The 17,981-nt window shown below is 40.6% G+C and overlaps 1 protein-coding gene across 4 annotated transcripts in view; it reads right to left on the bottom strand.

Moving 5' to 3' along the window:
• Positions 1-671: 671 nt before the first annotated feature.
• arhgef25b (Rho guanine nucleotide exchange factor (GEF) 25b) overlaps positions 672-17,981 on the bottom strand; it is a 21,662-nt gene continuing 4,352 nt past the window's right edge. The window contains exons 2-16 of one of the 4 annotated variants that reach the window (XM_035152995.2): positions 11,719-12,041; positions 11,521-11,625; positions 8,090-8,217; positions 7,130-7,196; positions 6,873-6,976; positions 6,589-6,658; positions 5,658-5,747; positions 5,471-5,563; positions 4,888-4,938; positions 4,690-4,767; positions 4,403-4,594; positions 4,138-4,318; positions 3,850-4,055; positions 3,615-3,752; positions 672-1,562 (exon numbers count right to left, since the gene is read on the bottom strand). In XM_035152995.2, coding sequence (XP_035008886.1) covers positions 1,458-1,562; positions 3,615-3,752; positions 3,850-4,055; positions 4,138-4,318; positions 4,403-4,594; positions 4,690-4,767; positions 4,888-4,938; positions 5,471-5,563; positions 5,658-5,747; positions 6,589-6,658; positions 6,873-6,976; positions 7,130-7,196; positions 8,090-8,217; positions 11,521-11,625; positions 11,719-12,041 — 1,931 coding nt within the window. In that variant the 3' untranslated portion in view covers positions 672-1,457. The remainder of the gene's footprint in view (positions 1,563-3,614; positions 3,753-3,849; positions 4,056-4,137; positions 4,319-4,402; positions 4,595-4,689; positions 4,768-4,887; positions 4,939-5,470; positions 5,564-5,657; positions 5,748-6,588; positions 6,659-6,872; positions 6,977-7,129; positions 7,197-8,089; positions 8,218-11,520; positions 11,626-11,718; positions 12,042-17,981) is intronic. The other 3 variants (XM_035152997.2, XM_035152996.2, XM_035152998.2) reach the window with 3 other exon arrangements.

The raw sequence follows: 17,981 nt of genomic DNA, 5'->3' as shown, positions 1-17,981 counted from the left end.
AACAGGAATTTTCTTTATGTTTTTTTCACAGGTGTAGAACAGGGAGTTGATATTTAGATAAGTGCAGGACATGTGCTCGTCTCTCTCAGTTAAAAACCATGAAAAACCTTCCACCTGTTCATCCCACAAATTAACAATAAATCATTTAGTCATCAAATATTTCTACAAATATAATTGTAATTGGCTCCAGCTCCCCCTGAATCCATCAAAGGATAAGCGGTATAGATAGGGGCTGGATGGAGGGGATATTGTTCATAGTATAAAAACCTAATTAAAGCTGTATGCAGGGGCTGATGTTTTGTTTGAGTGAGAAATGAGAACAAAACAAATTTGATCACAAATAAACTAACTAGGAGCATGAGCTTAAATCTTCCCACTAGAGGGTGCTGTACACCAATGGCTTCAATGTTGTGAAATTGTTATTGTGGAAAGATCAGATTTAAAGAAAATGTCAAAACATTTTTCAGATAATCGGGAAAACTAGACCAAACCTCTCAGACTTGATTTATGAAAATAAATAAAATCATTTCAGAAAAGAAAAGGCAGTGGAAACAAGAAACCTATTAAGATACACTAAACTGTGAGGTGTGTGCCGAAGCGGGTGTCTGACGGAGTCGATCATATGAAAAAAAGGGAACACACACAAAATGAACGAGTCAGAGAAATCAGAGTATCTTATCTGAACAGCATGTCTTTTTATTTCTGCGTATCAGGACATAGCAAGTCACAATTGAACTGACATGAGAGTATTTACATACAAGACGACAGTGACTTATGAGCACCTCCGTTTTAACTTTGTTCCCTTTTTTTTCTTTCTGCTTGATTTTGACACGCTTTGTGTGATGCGTGTGTGTTGAGTGCAGATAGCGCTCTAACAATAGCCAGATTTAAATAGCTCACCAATGGGGAAACACAAGCTATTTTTTTATGTTGAAGGAGTTCACAGACACACAAAACAACTCACATGGATTCAGATCCCACAGTGAGGCTGGAATCTACGGTCGCCCAGTGAATTCAATGAAACAGTCATTTGAGGACACAGAGCATGACTGTGAGCACAGTTCTGTGGGAGAATGAAGTGGATTTGGTCCTTTATGAAAAATATTATCTATTACAAAAATAATCATGGAGGAAAAATGTAAGAAAATGATACATAAACAAAGAAGTAGAGAGTCTGTGGTGCTTCAGAACTATATTTTCACATTTCATCTCATGTCATCATCTGCAGATGTGTATATGCATGGTGTGCAGAATGGACAAAAGCCTATTTAGATCCAGATCAGCCTGCAACACAGTTGTATCTGAAGAAAAGCCTGCATGGAAGGAAATGTGGGACATGATGTGAGGACGCTGACACCTTGATGACTTCTGTACAGGAGTGAAAGAGTCGAATAATGCTGACAAAGAACTCGGCAGCTCAGTCGAGACAAAGTGAGTTCATGCGTCATCACAGGGTGTCACTGCTCGCTCTCCGTGAGCCGGTCCAGGTTGTTTGGTTGATGTGCTGAATAAATCCGTCCCTCAGCCTTTAACATGGTCGCCTGTAAGTTAGCAGTCACACACTGAGAGGAGAATAAACAGCAAGGAATTGAATATTTCAACGTATTCTCATGAAACGGTTTGTATGATAGATTACGAAAGGTATGAACAACTTTGCGTGTATAATTCTACGAAGAAAAGCCTGAATATTGTCTTGTTTTCAACATGACAGCCAACACATTTCTCTAAAATGTATCATGTCTGGTAATAATGAGTCTGGCTTTCTGGATGCTTTGTACATTTGAAATATCATATTATCACATAGTCAGATACAATTTTTCTCATTTATAAACTACCAGAGGTTAAAAAATTGACATCATTTAAAAATGTCCTTGCATTATTCAAAACTAAACATTAAAAATCATAAATACACAATATATGATGTATTTTATCATTTATCTATTTTTGGCCACCTGGGGTCAGCAAAACAAGCTGTAAAGGCAACTTTGACATGTTACTACACGCTTCCAGGAGACATGGAGCAACATTATCATTCATTTGGGATTTGGAGTCATGTTTCTGGCCACCTGGTGAAAGTAAGTCCAATATTAAGTCTCCTTTTAGCTCGGTTTTTGGTCTCCACCGAATACTGAGAAAAAGCTAAACTATTCACTAAATGTTCAGCAGCAAGTTGTCTGGCTTTGGGCGATGAGCCGGTTTATTGGGTTTATAGATCGTTGTTTCATATAAAAGATTTGTCTGCTGTGAAATAAAGTTGTGGGCTTGGCAATCAAAACAGTGAGCTGAAAGAGGCTAAAACACTGAGCGCTGGGAAAAACTGCAGAGGCAGGTGATACTTCTTTGTGCATTCATCACACTCCCAAAAGACACTTGATCCATTGTTGATACACAAATATTGATTATCACAGCTTTTAAAAGGCCGTGTGTACAAAAAAATGCGAATTTTTCTTCTCCAAAGCTGACATGCACCACATGAATGTTTTTTTGACGCTTTAACCACTGGCGCTGGATTTTACTTGAACAATAATAGGAGTATCTGTCAGATACTGGAGAAGTCCTGCTGTTGAGAAACCGACAGTGAGTCATAAAAGTTTAAGAAAGTCTTGAGGACTGGGGGATCAACACCTCAGATGAGTTTAGGTAAAAAGGAAACATGTTCGTGTGTCTGCACCCAAAGCCGGATGGAAACTCTGCAGATCCAAAAACACCAAGAGGGAGAAGAAAGGACAAGAATGACTTTGTGGAATCAGGCCAGATAAACCTGATTAATTAGAGCTCTGTGATCAAACCATTTCCTCCTCCTGGTGGAAGTCTGGGTGTAAAAGATAAAACTGCAGGTCAGGTGGTTCTCCATAAACTAGACGACTGAATGATACAGTTTAAGTCGTCCAAGCTTTCAAATCCACGCAGAAACAACAACAGGATATTTGACAAAGGCGACCAGAGTCATTTCCCCTCATCATCCGAGATCATGACGACAAACAGCCTCAGGCTGCTGCCACAGAGACAACAGCTCCACTCATCTGCACAACCGAAAACCCAGTGAATCGTTTTGTTCTGTACACAGTAAACACTCAACAGTGTAGACCAGCTAACCTGCTCCTTCACTGGATTAGTTTAACTACCACAGGAGAAAAGAAACAAGTTAGATTTACAGCTTTGTGAGAGTCTGATGCAACACAAAAATATGATGGAAAATAAGATTATTTATGTGATTGATGTGGTAGTGTAGTAAAACAGCATCAAGCAATTAATCACCTGCAGCATAAAAAATATTTTTCAACCTCCTCTCACAACGGGTATGTTTGGATTTATCTGCTAATACTGTTTTGTTTTACTGAAGTAAAAAATACTTAATGACCTTGAATGCTTGTTTAAAGATAAAGCTAATATTAACATGTTTCACCGCTCTTTGTGGGTGAAAAACCACTGATCACACCCAGTAATGATGTCACTATGTCTCCAGCCAGTAAGTTGCTCTTTAAAGGATGAAACCCTCGCTCACACTGTTTATTCACTTCAGTGAAATATCTAAACTGGGTTCACCTGAACTACTTTGGTGGCGGACGTTTGTGACTGATGTGAAATGATGTTATTGTCTAAGACTGCTGTACCTGCAGGCTGTGTGGGCTGCAGGGAGCCAGACCATTGATCCCACGGTCGAGTCTCACCTCTGAGCTCAAACTAAGCTGCTCGTGGGAGGAAAGCGGCAGGTGAGCTGCTCGAGGTCTCACAGCACAAGGGTTGGAAACCTTAAAACAGAGACAGAAATCAAATAAAGAAGACGTGAGAGAACGAGAGATGCGTGTTTGCATGTGAATGAGTAAGGTAGCACTGCTGTACACTCACCACCTTGGTGGCAGGGCTGTGCTGGGGCGGATGCAGAGAGGGCAGGGAGGTGTTGTAAGACAACAGGCAGGGCTGCTGACGTCGGTCCATGGATACTGACATCTGAGGTCTCAGGCCAGATGCTGACACGGATGGAGACTTCATGTTTCTGCCCAGACTGTTTGACTTGCTTTCTCTGCGCTGGTACTCTATCGGGGACTGAAGGGCTACACAGGACAGGAAGAGAAGTCACATCACTCATCAATCCAAAGTCTGCAGTTTTATTGAGGAAACACTGAGCTCTGATACCATTTAGAAAGTTCCTCTGGTTCTCCAAGATCTGGACCACGTCACTGAACCAAGCCAGCTGTATTTCTGGAGACGATGCCTGCATGATGAAGCGTGCCACGCTGCCGTCATTCCCCCGGGAGGTCAGGACCAGACAGCACAGATCATCTTCTGTGTGCTCCTCCACACCCAAACAGCTGACCTGCAGAGTGCACACAGGAGTTATGTTAATCATTGAGAAAACAGTGTAAACCAAAGATGACTAAAAATATAAAGTTGCTTTTACCTTGATGCTGTTTTTGAAAGTGTATCCAGGCAACAAGAAGCCTTTTTTCTTCTCGATTGGCTCGCTGAAGATGACTAGCTGCTCAAACAGGAAAACCCGCCTCTCCCTGGCTCTGGACACGCAGCCACTTTCCTGCTCGCTGACGGAGAAGGTGTCCTGCTGGAGCAGCTTCCCCTGAGCTGTGATTTTACCCTGAAACAACATGTGTGTCACCAACGCTGTGAGAGATCCTGGATACGTGTTTAGCCTCTGATGAGAGATTTCAAAATTAAGATTCTGTTTCTCACCTCGAAACCTTGAAGCCTGCCGACATTCATCATATCATTGCAGCGTTTTGGCACAAAACACATCACCTCCACAGCCCTCTGAGGGAGGAAGTTGGATGAAGGCAGAATCAAAAAGTGAAAACAAGACTTAGGTACAAAGAAATATGCAGAATCAGAATACTTTTCATTTGTATTTTACATTTCACAATGAACTTGTACCTGCAGCTCCTCAACATCCCTTCCTGCTTTACTGTAGTACTTCAGGAAGTCCTGCAGATGCCAAGCAAAGAGAGGATTTTACTTTGAAATTTGTTTGTGTCTGTGTGTGGATAAAATCATTCAACAATTCAACAGTACAAGACTTGGAGGGTGTGTCACTTTGGGATGATATCTCCAGATGATTAACTTTAGGAGCTGATTGATCAAAGATCGAAGGTGAAAGTCACAAAATTATGGTCCAAAAATGCATTGTTCAAAATATTGCAACAAATAAAAGGACAAGAGACAAAATCTGAAGCTTGAATTGATTGGAAAAATGAATCCCTATCATTTAATAACAATGATTAGTGATGACATTAAGAAGCCACAGAGCAGAAAATGAAAAAGACATCATGCATGAGTTCAAAAATGCTTTTTTTGAGGTATCACTGGATCCTGTAAAACTATACACAACCTCAACAACCTTTTATATATCGAAAAAACTATAATCATATGATAGGAATGATGTCATCATGTGTAGTAGTGCACATAATTATATCATGTTGCAGTGCCATGCATGCAGAGTCATGCTTAACAACCAAACCTTCAGCAGCAGCTGATACTTCATGATCCTCTGAACAGGTTTGATGAGCAGGTCATTGAGCTGCAGCCTGTGACCCAACTGCTGCCTGAGATCCTGTCAGGGAAAAAACAGAGAGACAATGTTGAGAAATAGAAAAAGTCTTTAAGGAGCTCCAGTAAGATTCACTGTGGTATCGACGGTAACTCACCTCAAAGTAGGTCTCAATGTACTCAGAGACGACGTGCTCTGACTTGGGTTTGTTCTGACAGTAAACCACATACATGTGAAGACGCCGCTCCTGGAAAATTAAGACGGAGAAACAGGTCATGTGGCAGCGACGATTACACGTCTGTGTGAATGTGTGTGAGGGGCAGAGTGACGAAATGATAGAGAGGGAATAACATCTCTGAGCTGCTCCATGTCTTCATTTCCTCAAAGTTTAGTTGTTTCCTTTTCCCCTGAAGAGTTTTGTGGACGTTTTTTGTCTTTTTTCTAATCGGGAACTCTGCTTCATTAAAGCCATTTTAATTTGCTGTGGTTTAATTAGGCATGCTAGACTACCCTGACTGGAGTGGTGATAGAAAAGCTGAGCTCAAAAAGTTGGACCAAATCAAAAAGTTGTTTCTGCTTGTTTATCCTCCATTGTACTGCTGTGGTAAAAGTACGTACTGATACCTAGATGTACAATGCCAATCAAAAGTGCTGACCGAATTTAATCCTCATCTTTCAATCCACCATTTATTTATTTGTGGAGAATTGTTTTAAATCGTTTTTTCCAGTGTTAAATACTGAAGTATAATAACATATAATATAATATAAAACATATAGTAAATAACAATATGTTCATGGTGGGTGTGAATATTTTTCATGGAGCTTTGACATCCTGTAATTCCAGCTCATTTCTCACTCTCAGTGTGGTGGAGCATGGTTGTCCTGATTCTCAGCTTTGAGAGATCTTTAGTCAAACCAGAGTGATTACAAGACCATTTATTCTGCAGCTACACCTGCAGAAGACCGATCTGTAAGATGACGACACATCTGGATGACAGGGCACTTCACACACAGCTAGAGCTCTGAGCTGAGAGACACCTGCAACCTGGAGTTAAACTCAAAACAAGAACCTTCTCCTCGTCACTCACATGTTTGATGAAGAGCTGGGCCAGGCTGTCTGGATCACCCACAGACTTCTCCAGCTCTCCCAGGAAATAACTGTGTGACACAGAGCACAGGCAGTCAGACAGGAACAGTCCTCCAACCAAAAAACATGCACACACATAGAGGCAAGAAACAAACAGCCACAGGGGACGTGACACACCAAACCGTCATGAAACATGAGAAGGTCGGAAACTGTGGGACATCGTTCAGATTCAGAGGCAGTGAGAGGGGAAAAAGACGACAAAGAGAGGAGACCTCTCTGACTCACTCTTTATGCCAGTCATAGATCTGGTGGATGTTTCCGAACACAATCCTGTCCTTCCCCTTCATGTCCTCTGGAGCTCCCTGATTGGCCATGGTGTTCATGTAGCCCTACACACAGACAAACACATACGTGTCAGTAATCAATTTCCATAGAAAAAAAACTTAAACATATGACATTAATATTGTAGAGTGTTATTAATTAAGGACTCAGAGATTTAAATGTCATGAACAGATGGTTGGATACTTTGAAGGGAGACACACCTGCACTATGAGTCCAAGATCTTCCACGTACAACCTCTCTGTCTCTATTAGCTCTGTGAGCACGTATCTGAAAGAGACATTTCAAAACAAGTAAAAGAGGATCAGGCAAAATCCAACCAGAAATGTTCCTTTTCAGAAATGTGTCGGGATGAGATGAGTTGAGCAGAACCATGAACCGCACAGTAAAAATGAAACTCCAGACAGCAGCTGGTTACTTATGCCTCATGCATCGCTTTATGTTATCACCAGTTACAGATGGATCCCTGACCCCACACCCAAAATAAACTTCACACTGAAACACTAACCCTAAACGAGCCCAAACCGTAACCCACGTTTTAACCTAAACCTAACCCATAGCCCTAAGCAACGAATCTATATTATGACTGACAGTGAAAATAACCAACATTTAGACTGGACTGTGTGCTGGCACATGGATTGCACAGCCCCAGGATTGGCTCCTATAACTAGCTAAGCATAAAGTCTGTAATAAGGGGAGACAGCTAGTCTGATCAAAAGCCTCTGAAGCTTCCTAATCAACACATTACTATCTATCTATTTTCGTCAACAAGCACTTAAAGAAGTTATGAGTGTAAAAATAACAATTGGTGGTTTTGTGACTGGTTATGTGTTGGATATTTCCTGAGCAGTGCTTCTGGTCAAGAAATAGTCTCATACATAACCCCCACTACACTACAATTTGTATATTCTACATTATGGTAGTTTTAAAAATATAATACTCAAGATATCATGTGTAAATTTTAGAGCTGCTGGTGAGCAGATTTTGTTGTGTTGTGTTGCTGTTTCCCTATTTCTATTTTCTCCACTAAAACTGAGCAATCTACTGGTTCAAGCATCACATTTTACTGTGCAGACGTGATAGTATGGCATCAATCTTCTCCTCTACGCCTCAGCAAGAAAGTGAAACGATTGTTGTTGCTTTATTGTGGAGTTGGCACGTACATGCTCTTCTCTAAGGCAACGTTTCTCTCCTCTTCACTGTCCACTGTGGCAGACCACTGACTTCCTGAGTCATCAGTCACGGCGCAGCTGTCTTCGCCCTGGAGAGTGTTGATGCTGGATTTTTGACTCTGAAACACAAAAGCCAGACAGAACAGCTTTCATTAATTGGTCAAGCATGTGTATCAGCGGGACCTGGTTACTGAGACTCCATCCCAGTGCAGACTGTGGCTGCAAATGACGTCATCGCAAAAGCATGGCAGTTTTCGTATCCGGGATTTGTTGTCTTCATTTCTGTATTGTGGAGACACGTTGTCCATCTTTATATACAGTCTATGAGCTATAATGTTAAAGATCTAACCAGTCGTGAGGCATGTGGCCCCTTCTGTCAAAGCAGCGTTGAGTTAGGGCCCCTTGTCCTGTTTTAGATGGTTTCAAATAAACAAGCTGTTTGAGGCCAAAAGAGGTCCAATTATCCAATATTTCCCCAAAAAGCAAAGATCTGAAAAATTCCACAGTAAAAAAAAAAAAAAGTTAAAAATTTGTGAAGCAGAATATTGTCTTGTGACCCAGTGCAATGGGCTCAACACTGCACCTCACTAACTGACTCAATGTTAAGTAGTTAAGTAAAAATGCTGCGTGCACATTTGATGCATCAGTATGAACTATGTAATAATGGCACATAATTATAATTATAATAATAACACAAGAGTCACAGAGCCAGTTTTTTCCAAGCCAGCACGCATATGTGGAAAAATAAGAAGATGCAAAGGTCTTAATTCACATGAGTGGTGCAATTTTGCTGATCCTCTTTTGGAAAGTCGTGCCACCCACTAAATCTCGAGTAACCTATGAGTAATAATCACTTTTTAATATCTCTCCGTGTCGCTGAGGAGACTGTTTGGCAAAGAAGCATCAGTCCTGATGGATGGAGGCAAATAATGAGCAACCGTTGCACAATTTGTCAAGTCATAAAAAAGAGGTCGGGGGTAAGGAGAGTAGTTATGTAACTAATACATCTCCTCACCTAAAAGCAGTATAAACTCATGTGAATTTGACTGTAATCCTCTTGACATACTGTCGTCTCGCCACATTTTGTTCTCTACCTCGGTACACTGGATAATAATCCTCCTGTGGAGGCAGTTTGTAGGTCAAATAGGCTCTTTCTGTTTGTTTTAACCTTTTTTTGCAAGGCCTGTATGTTCTGCTCTCTCGCTGTATCTGAGTGGACTGTTCTTGTCCTTACTCAGCAGCCACACACATTCTGCCTGCATGTGAAACAACATCTGAGGTTCATTTCAAACTCCATCTCCAGTCTGGTTCTCAACTGAGCACCATTAAAACTGCTGAGCGTCACTTTGTGTTTGCTCCTAATGTTGTTTCCTCTCTAACAGCAATTAATCCTCTGAAAACCGTGAGAAGGTTAAAGGAATAGTTCAACATTATGGGACATATACTTGCTTTTGTTTATTTAATACCACTCTCACATCTGTACCGTCACTCGAGCCAGCAGCCAGTTAGCTTAGCTTAGCATACAGACTTAAAACGGGGGGAAACTCACCTATAAAATGCATTAATTAACATGTCGTATCTCTGTGTGTAATCCAGTCATACGTAAAACCACAGTGCAAACATGACAATTTGCTGTTTAACAAGAGCTTAGGAGGTGATTTATTTGTTTATTTATGAAATAGTTTTACAGTTATTACCTTATTAGTCTTTTTTAGACTTAGGCTATTGTATAGATTAAACAAACAAGATATAACATGTTATTGTGCCACCGTGGTGTTGGAATGATCAGAGAAAATGATCAGAGAAAATGAAGTCCAAACAACAACACAAAGTCAGTGAAAAGTTTGGTACAGTTGTCAAGTTGTTGACGTCATCACTTATAAATCAATTAATGCTATTTTAAAGTCAGCTCTGAAAAGTAGCTTTTAATTTGAACTTGTCAAATGATTACCAGTTTTTAGCCAATACAAAAATGTTTGATAAAAAAGTCTACGTTTGAAATGTCTGTCACAACTGATCCTTTTAACATGCAGATATTGGAAAGAGGTTCTTATATACAGTATAAATACAAAACATTTTGGTTACAGCGTCCATGTTTTTCCACGTACTGACTTCAAAGCACATGAACACACCGATGTCGCAACAACGACTTCACACCTCAGGAAATGCGACCTTCCGAGGAGCACGTGAATGCACCATTAATTCCCTGTTTCCAGTTTTTATACAGTGCTGACCTAACTGGAGGCAACATATTGGCTGTACAGACAGTCTTCTCATTTAACCCTCCGTAAGAAAGCAAATAAGAGCATTTCCCAAATTGTCAAACAATTTCTTCAAAGAGTTGAGAAGTTTCTCTCTTCACACTGACCCGAGTAGCACGAAGGGAAGGAGCCAAACTAAATATGAAGTTGAATGTGGCTATGACATAATTTCATCCCAACAGACTATTTGACTGAGAACTTTACAAGTGAGAGCAGTCATTTATCAAGCAGACTTGATAGGTGAAGGGATTTTTTTTAATCTCTAGAGTTTCTACTTATCAGTTATGTAAAGCTTGACTCGGTCATCCTTGGAGGATAATTGTCCACCATCCAAAGGCCTGTTTCTCACCTTGCCTGCTCGCCTCTTCTTCTAATTTCTGAGTAAACTCCTCACCCCCAACCCTGACCCTGTTTCAGCCTGTTTCACACTGCTTGGCTATAGTTGATTACTTCCAGATGCCGTCTACAAAAGCCCACAGGAGTGATTTCTCTCACCACAGACTTTCAAAGAGTCAAAGTACTCCAGTGTTGGGTTTCCAGAAAGAAGTGCTAAGTGCACATGTGTGTGTGCTTGTGTGTGACTACACACACACAATTTGAGAATACGTTGTGCTTATTTGGGACAATTGGTGGAATTCAAATGATGTGTGCCAATAAGAGTCATTTCACATGTTAAAAACTCTCCTTAGCATGTTAGGGCATTGTTATGATTCACAGTTTGAATGAGTTGGCTTGATGTTTACGTGTATGCTTTGGAATATATACATGCAAATTATTGGCTTGTGAGACCAGCATTATTTTACATTTAGGTCCTGGAGTGGAACTTTAAGGGTTTGATGATGAGAGAAGCTCAAAGTTATTGTGAGGAGAATGAAGAGCTGAATGGTCAGAGCAAGATTCACTTGCAAGATGTGTAATTCAAATATTATAAAATGTTTATAAATAAAATTAGCCTTAAATTAGGCAATATACGTTCTGATGAGAACGTCTGCATCTCAGTATCCTGTTCAATTATCAATAGATCAAAATTTAATTACAGTATTATTTTGCATTTTTGGGGTTTGTGAGTGCCTTATGTCAATGAGTGCCTTATGTCAGTGAGTGCCTTATGTCATGTCTGTGGTGGGTGCAGAATAGAATAGAATAGAATAGAGCCATTACCAGACTCTGTGTTTCTCTGCCTTGCAGGAGGGAAGACACATAGCTCTGACAGGACGGCTGTGTAGGAGAAGAAGCTGCTGGACTTGACAGTCCGTCTCTCCACATCTGTACAATGTGAAAATAAATAGCCTTTAGAAACAGGTTGATTGAACATGTTTTGTCATTAGGAATAAATGCACATTTAGGAGTAAACTATACCGTGTCTCCAGAGGGGAGGATGCTGTAGTTAGTGTGTGGCTCCAGAGGCCTCAGCTGAGCCTCATTGTGGGAAAGAGGCAATGGCGGCTGTCTCCCATCTGACCTGCACATCTGCTTCTCAGCTTTTCCTGCTCCTCCTCTGGCATCAGAGCTCAGTTTGCGGACGGGGTTGGTGAGCCACTTCTTCAGAGCGCTGACAGGGTGCCGGGATCCTCCAGACGAGGAGTGTGAGCAGGGGCTGGAGTTGCCTGAGGCGTGGTGGGGCACAGGGCCCGCTGATGGGGTGATACTACCGTCACTGCCCGCCACAGAGTACGACTCTGCTGCAGAGGGAGACAGAGAGGGGGGTGTAGGATTGAGTTTTAATACAGCAGCTAATTGTTGGGTACATCCTCTAAGGTCAGATGCTTCAGACAGATTTCTGCACAAAAATGTTGTTCAATTTCCTGTGTTAAGCTCCAACTGTAACTTAAGTAGCTGCAGCTACTGTACTCACCAGACCTAAATTATAACAAACACAAACACAGATCTGCTCTCATGAGAAAGGATTCATTAACTCAACTGGAAATCTTGGAATACAGTTTAACTGTTCACATTTGTTTATAGAAAATCTAGATAAAACCAAACTTTGGTAACAAGATCACAATTGTATCCCTGTTATTTTTTTACAATTTCAAAATAAATGTAAAAGTTTTCATTACGCAGCAAAATGGCACCTACTACTATTATGTTACTATGCTTAATGATATTATTACTATTATTATTATTATTATTATTATTATTATTTAGTTTTATTATTATTCTTTAGTGTTGTATCTGGTCAAGGTGAAGCTAATTTGATAAACTAAACTAAACTAAATTAAAAATTTAATATTTGTAATCCATCTACTTTGAAATTGTCCACAGTGAGAACAGTACGTGAGTAGAAAATGTATTTTCCATGGCTATTTTCCACTCGTTATTCAATATAATCATTTTTCCTGCACTGGGCAGTTATGAAACACTGAATTACACTTTTAAATGATGTAGTCTTTACCAACTGTGGTGAAATTTATCTCAGCTCCAACTCTGGCTACTCTGACTAAACCAATGTGCCAAAATTATAGTGTGGAAACTAAAGTGACTCAAGCATTTAACAGAAACACTCAACTGAACTGACCTCATTCTACACCTCAAGCTGGACCAGCACTGGAGCTGACAGCCTTTTAATGCTACAGCTGGATCCTGTTTCCTGCTATAAGTCTGTGGATTGTGGAAACTGGTACCGAATCCTCAACCACACCGTTTTAATCAAGCATCCAAAAACTAATATTTCACTGTGTTCTGCTGATCGTAGCAAAGAGGAATCTTTCAGCAGCCCCACTTTGTCGATTTGGACTCCTCCCAGAAGCCACTATTCCCTGTCAGCACATTTATGTAAGCTGTGATTATAATAACAAGGAGCCAGTGAAAATCTGGGTCAGTCATTTGCCAAAACTGCCTGATACAGCCATTAAACAAGAGCCCACACTAACAGTAACATAATGAGTGATGGGTTTTCTTCCTGTTCCATTTCATTTCTTCTATTTGATGGGAACCAGCAAAATCCTCCCTAAACACAAATACCACATTCGGCATTCATGACAGTAGCTTTTATTGTGATGCTTTTATTCAGTTCTCGTGTGTTTGCTGGTTCCTTAAAACTCACAGTCTCCTATAAAACAATCTAGACATTCAAAGTAGGCTGGATTCAAATCAGACTGCAATTAAATTAATTCACTGTCTGGAGGTTCACTCATGCAGTGACACACACTAATTTCAGTAATGGGTTGACTAAGAGGTGAGAGAAGAGGGTCAGGGTGTGTGTGTGTGTGCATGTTTGTGAGTGACAGAGAGAAAGAGAGTTTGTGTGTTTTTGTGTGTCATTATAATTTATCCTGAAGGGAACCTAAAAGTCTGTAACACATTGCATAGCAAACTCTCCAATAACTGTTTAGACGTATATATATATATATATATATATATATTGAAATATATATGACTGACTGAGTCAACAATTGACTGTCAAATCAAAGAAACTTTCCCATTTTCTAACAACTGAACAGCTTTACTTTTCCTCCTTTTCTCTGATTCTCTTCTCACTGTCTATTCTCCCTTCTCTCGTCTCTCCCTGACGTGTGTAACTCACTCACCAACTCCAGTCAGAATGCTCATCAGAACTCACAGATTTGATTGGCATTACATGAAATGATTTACAACACATGCAACTGGTCTGTGAGTTTAATGAGCGGCTAAACCAGTGCCGTAAAGGCGAGAAAAGTAGCACCTGTTAAAATAGAAACTGTGAGAGGAAAAGCCAGGGGATCAACAGCATCATAAGTATGCATCCTCGGGCCATGAGTTTTGATGATATTATTTTATCCTGGACCAAAGTTCTAGACCTCTCAGTCGACATTGTCATCCCTCACTACTATGTGGTTAAAAACCCAAAAATTACAAGCCTGTGTGTGTCAAACATAATCTGTCTCGGTGTGTGCTGTTGCCTCTCCTCTGTATTTTCTGTCATTTCCATTTCACAGAAGGATCATAAATTCCTTCATGCAAACAGCTACAAATGTCCATACACACTGTGTCATAGCCCAGAGACAAGCATCAGGTCTCCCTGTTATTTGAAATCTATCTAAGATATCAAGGTCAGGCCACACAGAGCCACTAACGTCCATCTCAAAATTGGTGATGCACTTTAGGCCTTGTGCATCACCACTTCCTCTGAACTGACCCTTGACGGTGCATGTTGGTCACTTGCGTCCAGATCACTGCTGAGCTGAGCGACTCAGCTTGTCATGTTTGTTTGAGATGATTATGTAATGTGACATTTTCTCACAGAGCAACAGCTGGAAAACCATCCCCACTGTAGGGATTGTCAGCAGTGTGTGCAAGCATGCAGGCAGGGGATGCATCCGCATGTGCAGTCGGATGCATCCTTTGTTTGTGTAAATCTATACATTCAATGGTAAATGTTTAAACTTAAATTTTGAAGAAAACATTCTCTGTGACCACTGTGATGCCACGCTTAGGCTGATTTGTGTAAGACTTGTCAGCCGTGGAGGTGGTTTCACGTGCAACACAAATCCTCTGGAGCATCCAGATTGATGGATTGATTAAGGTTGGCCGGGTTTTGATTTGCTCTGCCTGCTCATTGGCTCACACAACACACCTACCCACATGGAGCAAGATGGCAGCAAACATGAGCGAGCGGGCAACCTGACTGTTGCACCGAGGCATCAGCATCTCAAACACGACCAGCAAATTGTACAAACCTGCATCTCGATACACAAGACTAGAAACTATTTTTTTCCACTTGAAGGCTGTATATTTCCACAAAATCAAAAAAAGGGATGTAAATATTGACAGGTGTTTACTTAAGATCTGTTCTCTATGTGTCTTAGACCTGCAGGTGTTCAAATCATAGGCTGTATTTAAAGAGGACATGTCTTCATTTCCCCACACTATCCAAAAATGAGGCCAAAATACTCTGGTTAGGAAAGCTGCCATCTTGTGCTTTCGGAGCCAGAGTCTGTGCAGCAGTGATCGGGGGGATGGAGCCTTGGTAGCAAGGTCCCATCAGTATATATCCTCGCCCAATCATGAGTCAGTCTAAGCTGCCAATCAGGGAAAACATGAACACTTAGACACTGCATCCAGCTACAAAGTGGCATTTGAGGCAGTTTGGCTTCCTTTGAACTTTAAATAAAGTATATTTTGAAATTGGTTTGCCATTTATCAGTAAAGTGGCACTTTGTCAATTGGAGTAAGACTTTGTCGTAGTCTGTCATCAATGGACAATGTGATGCTAGGTGAATTAATGAGGAATTAGCGTTCGTTGCAAAACCACAATAAATGCAATGGATGGATATTATTACTTGAATGCTACATGATTACAGTTAAGAGTCACATTATGAAAATAAATAAACCGATCTTATAATGCCGGGTGTATAATGAGAAGATTGTTCTCATAGGGTACATCTGTGCTTATGTGGCACTGATGGAAGAGAGTGCTGCCTCCATGACCTACTTTACATCACGCTGTTAAGGTGCTCTCTCTCTCTCTCTCTCTCTCTCTCTCTCTCTCTCTCTCTCTCTCTCACTGGGAGACAGTTAACTCAGTCTCCCCCCTCACATCCATAGATGGTCACAGGCAGTAACAGCAGGAGTTATTGAGATGCTGTTGGACTGCTGCTTCCAACAGCATGATGACACTTCACCAAGTATAAGCATGACTAAAGCGTTGCACATGTCACATGCTGGTCCTTCATTTGTGTGCCACGTGTATATGGGAGCTTAATTAAGTGTTGCTTAATATAAAGTGCATTACAGTACAACTCACATTCAAACACACATTCATCCAGCACTTCTTGGGTTCAGGGTTGCCCAAGGATCCTTCATCATGCAGACAGGAGGAGCCGGGGATTGTACCACCAACCCTCTCGTTAGTTGATGACTCACTCTACAACCACAGCTACTGAAATTACGTGCATGTTGATGGATGGATTCCTCATAACTGTTATCAGATCCAGTCAAAAGATCTGGATCACTTCCTGGTTGAAATACTGCCAAGAACAATACCTTTCAGTCTACATTCCTGTCATCCCCAAAACCATGAATCAGCGACTTTCACATCGTCCACATACATTCAATCCTGAGAATTGGTGCACAGCTTTATCAATCAGGAAGGATGACAGATTAATAGAATTAAAGACACACCCATTTGCAGTCACAAGCACAAATACATAAATATGTCACCTTGCTTGCTCCACAGATTTAATTCCAGACTTTTAGTATTCAGCACGAGTGTGAAATGTGTGAAGGGTACTTAGCTGTATTGCACTATATTACTGTCAGTTAGAATAGTCTCAGGGAAAAAGGTTAAAAAATACAGAATGGAATTTAAGCTTGAACAAGAATCTGATAAGAACGACTATCTCTTCTATTTAGATGCAGCTTAATCAAATAACTTTGCCTGAATTGCCTGGAAACAAGTTGTGTGACCTGTGTGACGTCTGTCTAAATGTCCTTCCCTGATGTGACTTGAGCCAGCATTGGTTAAAGTACATGTGAGAAAAATAAAGCTCACTAGAAGACCTCAGTAGCCTACTCCTCATCACTGCAGAAGCTTGGAGCCCGAGGCCACATTAGTATTTTGAAAGATGGCCTCCGACTGTTGAATGGACTTTGATCCTGTCTATGATGAATCCGACAATGTTGCAGGAGTGAAATCTCAATTTGTGGAGTTCTCTTAAAATATTGCAGCAGCTGAATGCTGATGTAAATGGTTATCCACTGGTCACCTGTCACTACTACATTACTATGTGATTCAGTTTTTATTAGCAAACTGAAACATACCAGTCATTTCAAAGTGCATCTAGATTCTATTAATATAATTTGCTTACAGTGTTACGCCTGCTCTGTGTTCCCTCTTTTTTAATTTCTTGAATAAGACCAGTGATTATCTCTCTGATCAGCAAGACTTTAGTCAGCCAATTGTTTTTGCTGTTAAACAATGACAACAATGATTATGATTAACATCCTGCATATTGACAAATGACCCAGTTACAGTTTCGACAATGTTGGACATGCACTGCACATGCCAGCACTTCCTTTTTCCCACACCACTGCAGGCTGCTGGTGTTGACTCTCAGTCGTACACTGTGGTCACTCTTAGCTATTTTATCTCACGACCCCAAAAAACATTCTTGGTGAAGGTCTGAGTCTGAAGTGAAGAAACAGGATGCAACACAGAGCTGGAAAACCCAAACAGAAGACCAGCATCTACCCAACTACTTCCAGATAGAGATTTAAAATATGTATGCTCTCCACTGCAGCCTTTGACTGAACCTTAAATCTGCATTAGCCACTAGGGGGCAGCACTTTAAACTGTAAACATAACCTAATAATAATAATAATAATAACAATAATAATAATAATAATAATAATAACAATAATAATATAACAGCAAGTTGCTAACTTTGTCTGATGTTTGGTGCTGAGAGCAAATGTACAGCAGACGTGGAGAGAATGAAAACAAATAAGATTAGAACTGTTTCAGAAACAAATCACCAACCCCACCTTTAAACAGTAAACTTACAAAACTACAACGATGAGCTTGGTCTGGAATTAAACTCTGACATTTGGACATAGCATGGGCACATCCTTTGGTATTTATGTATATGCTTGTGTGTGTGTGTGTGTGTGTGTGTGTGTGTGTGTGTGTGTGTGTGTGTGTG

Source organism: Hippoglossus stenolepis, chromosome 3, assembly GCF_022539355.2.
Source record: "Hippoglossus stenolepis isolate QCI-W04-F060 chromosome 3, HSTE1.2, whole genome shotgun sequence".
Classification (NCBI taxonomy): domain Eukaryota; kingdom Metazoa; phylum Chordata; class Actinopteri; order Pleuronectiformes; family Pleuronectidae; genus Hippoglossus; species Hippoglossus stenolepis.
The sequence above is the reverse complement of the archived record's forward strand: the minus strand, read 5'-3'. Positions and strand labels throughout refer to the sequence as shown.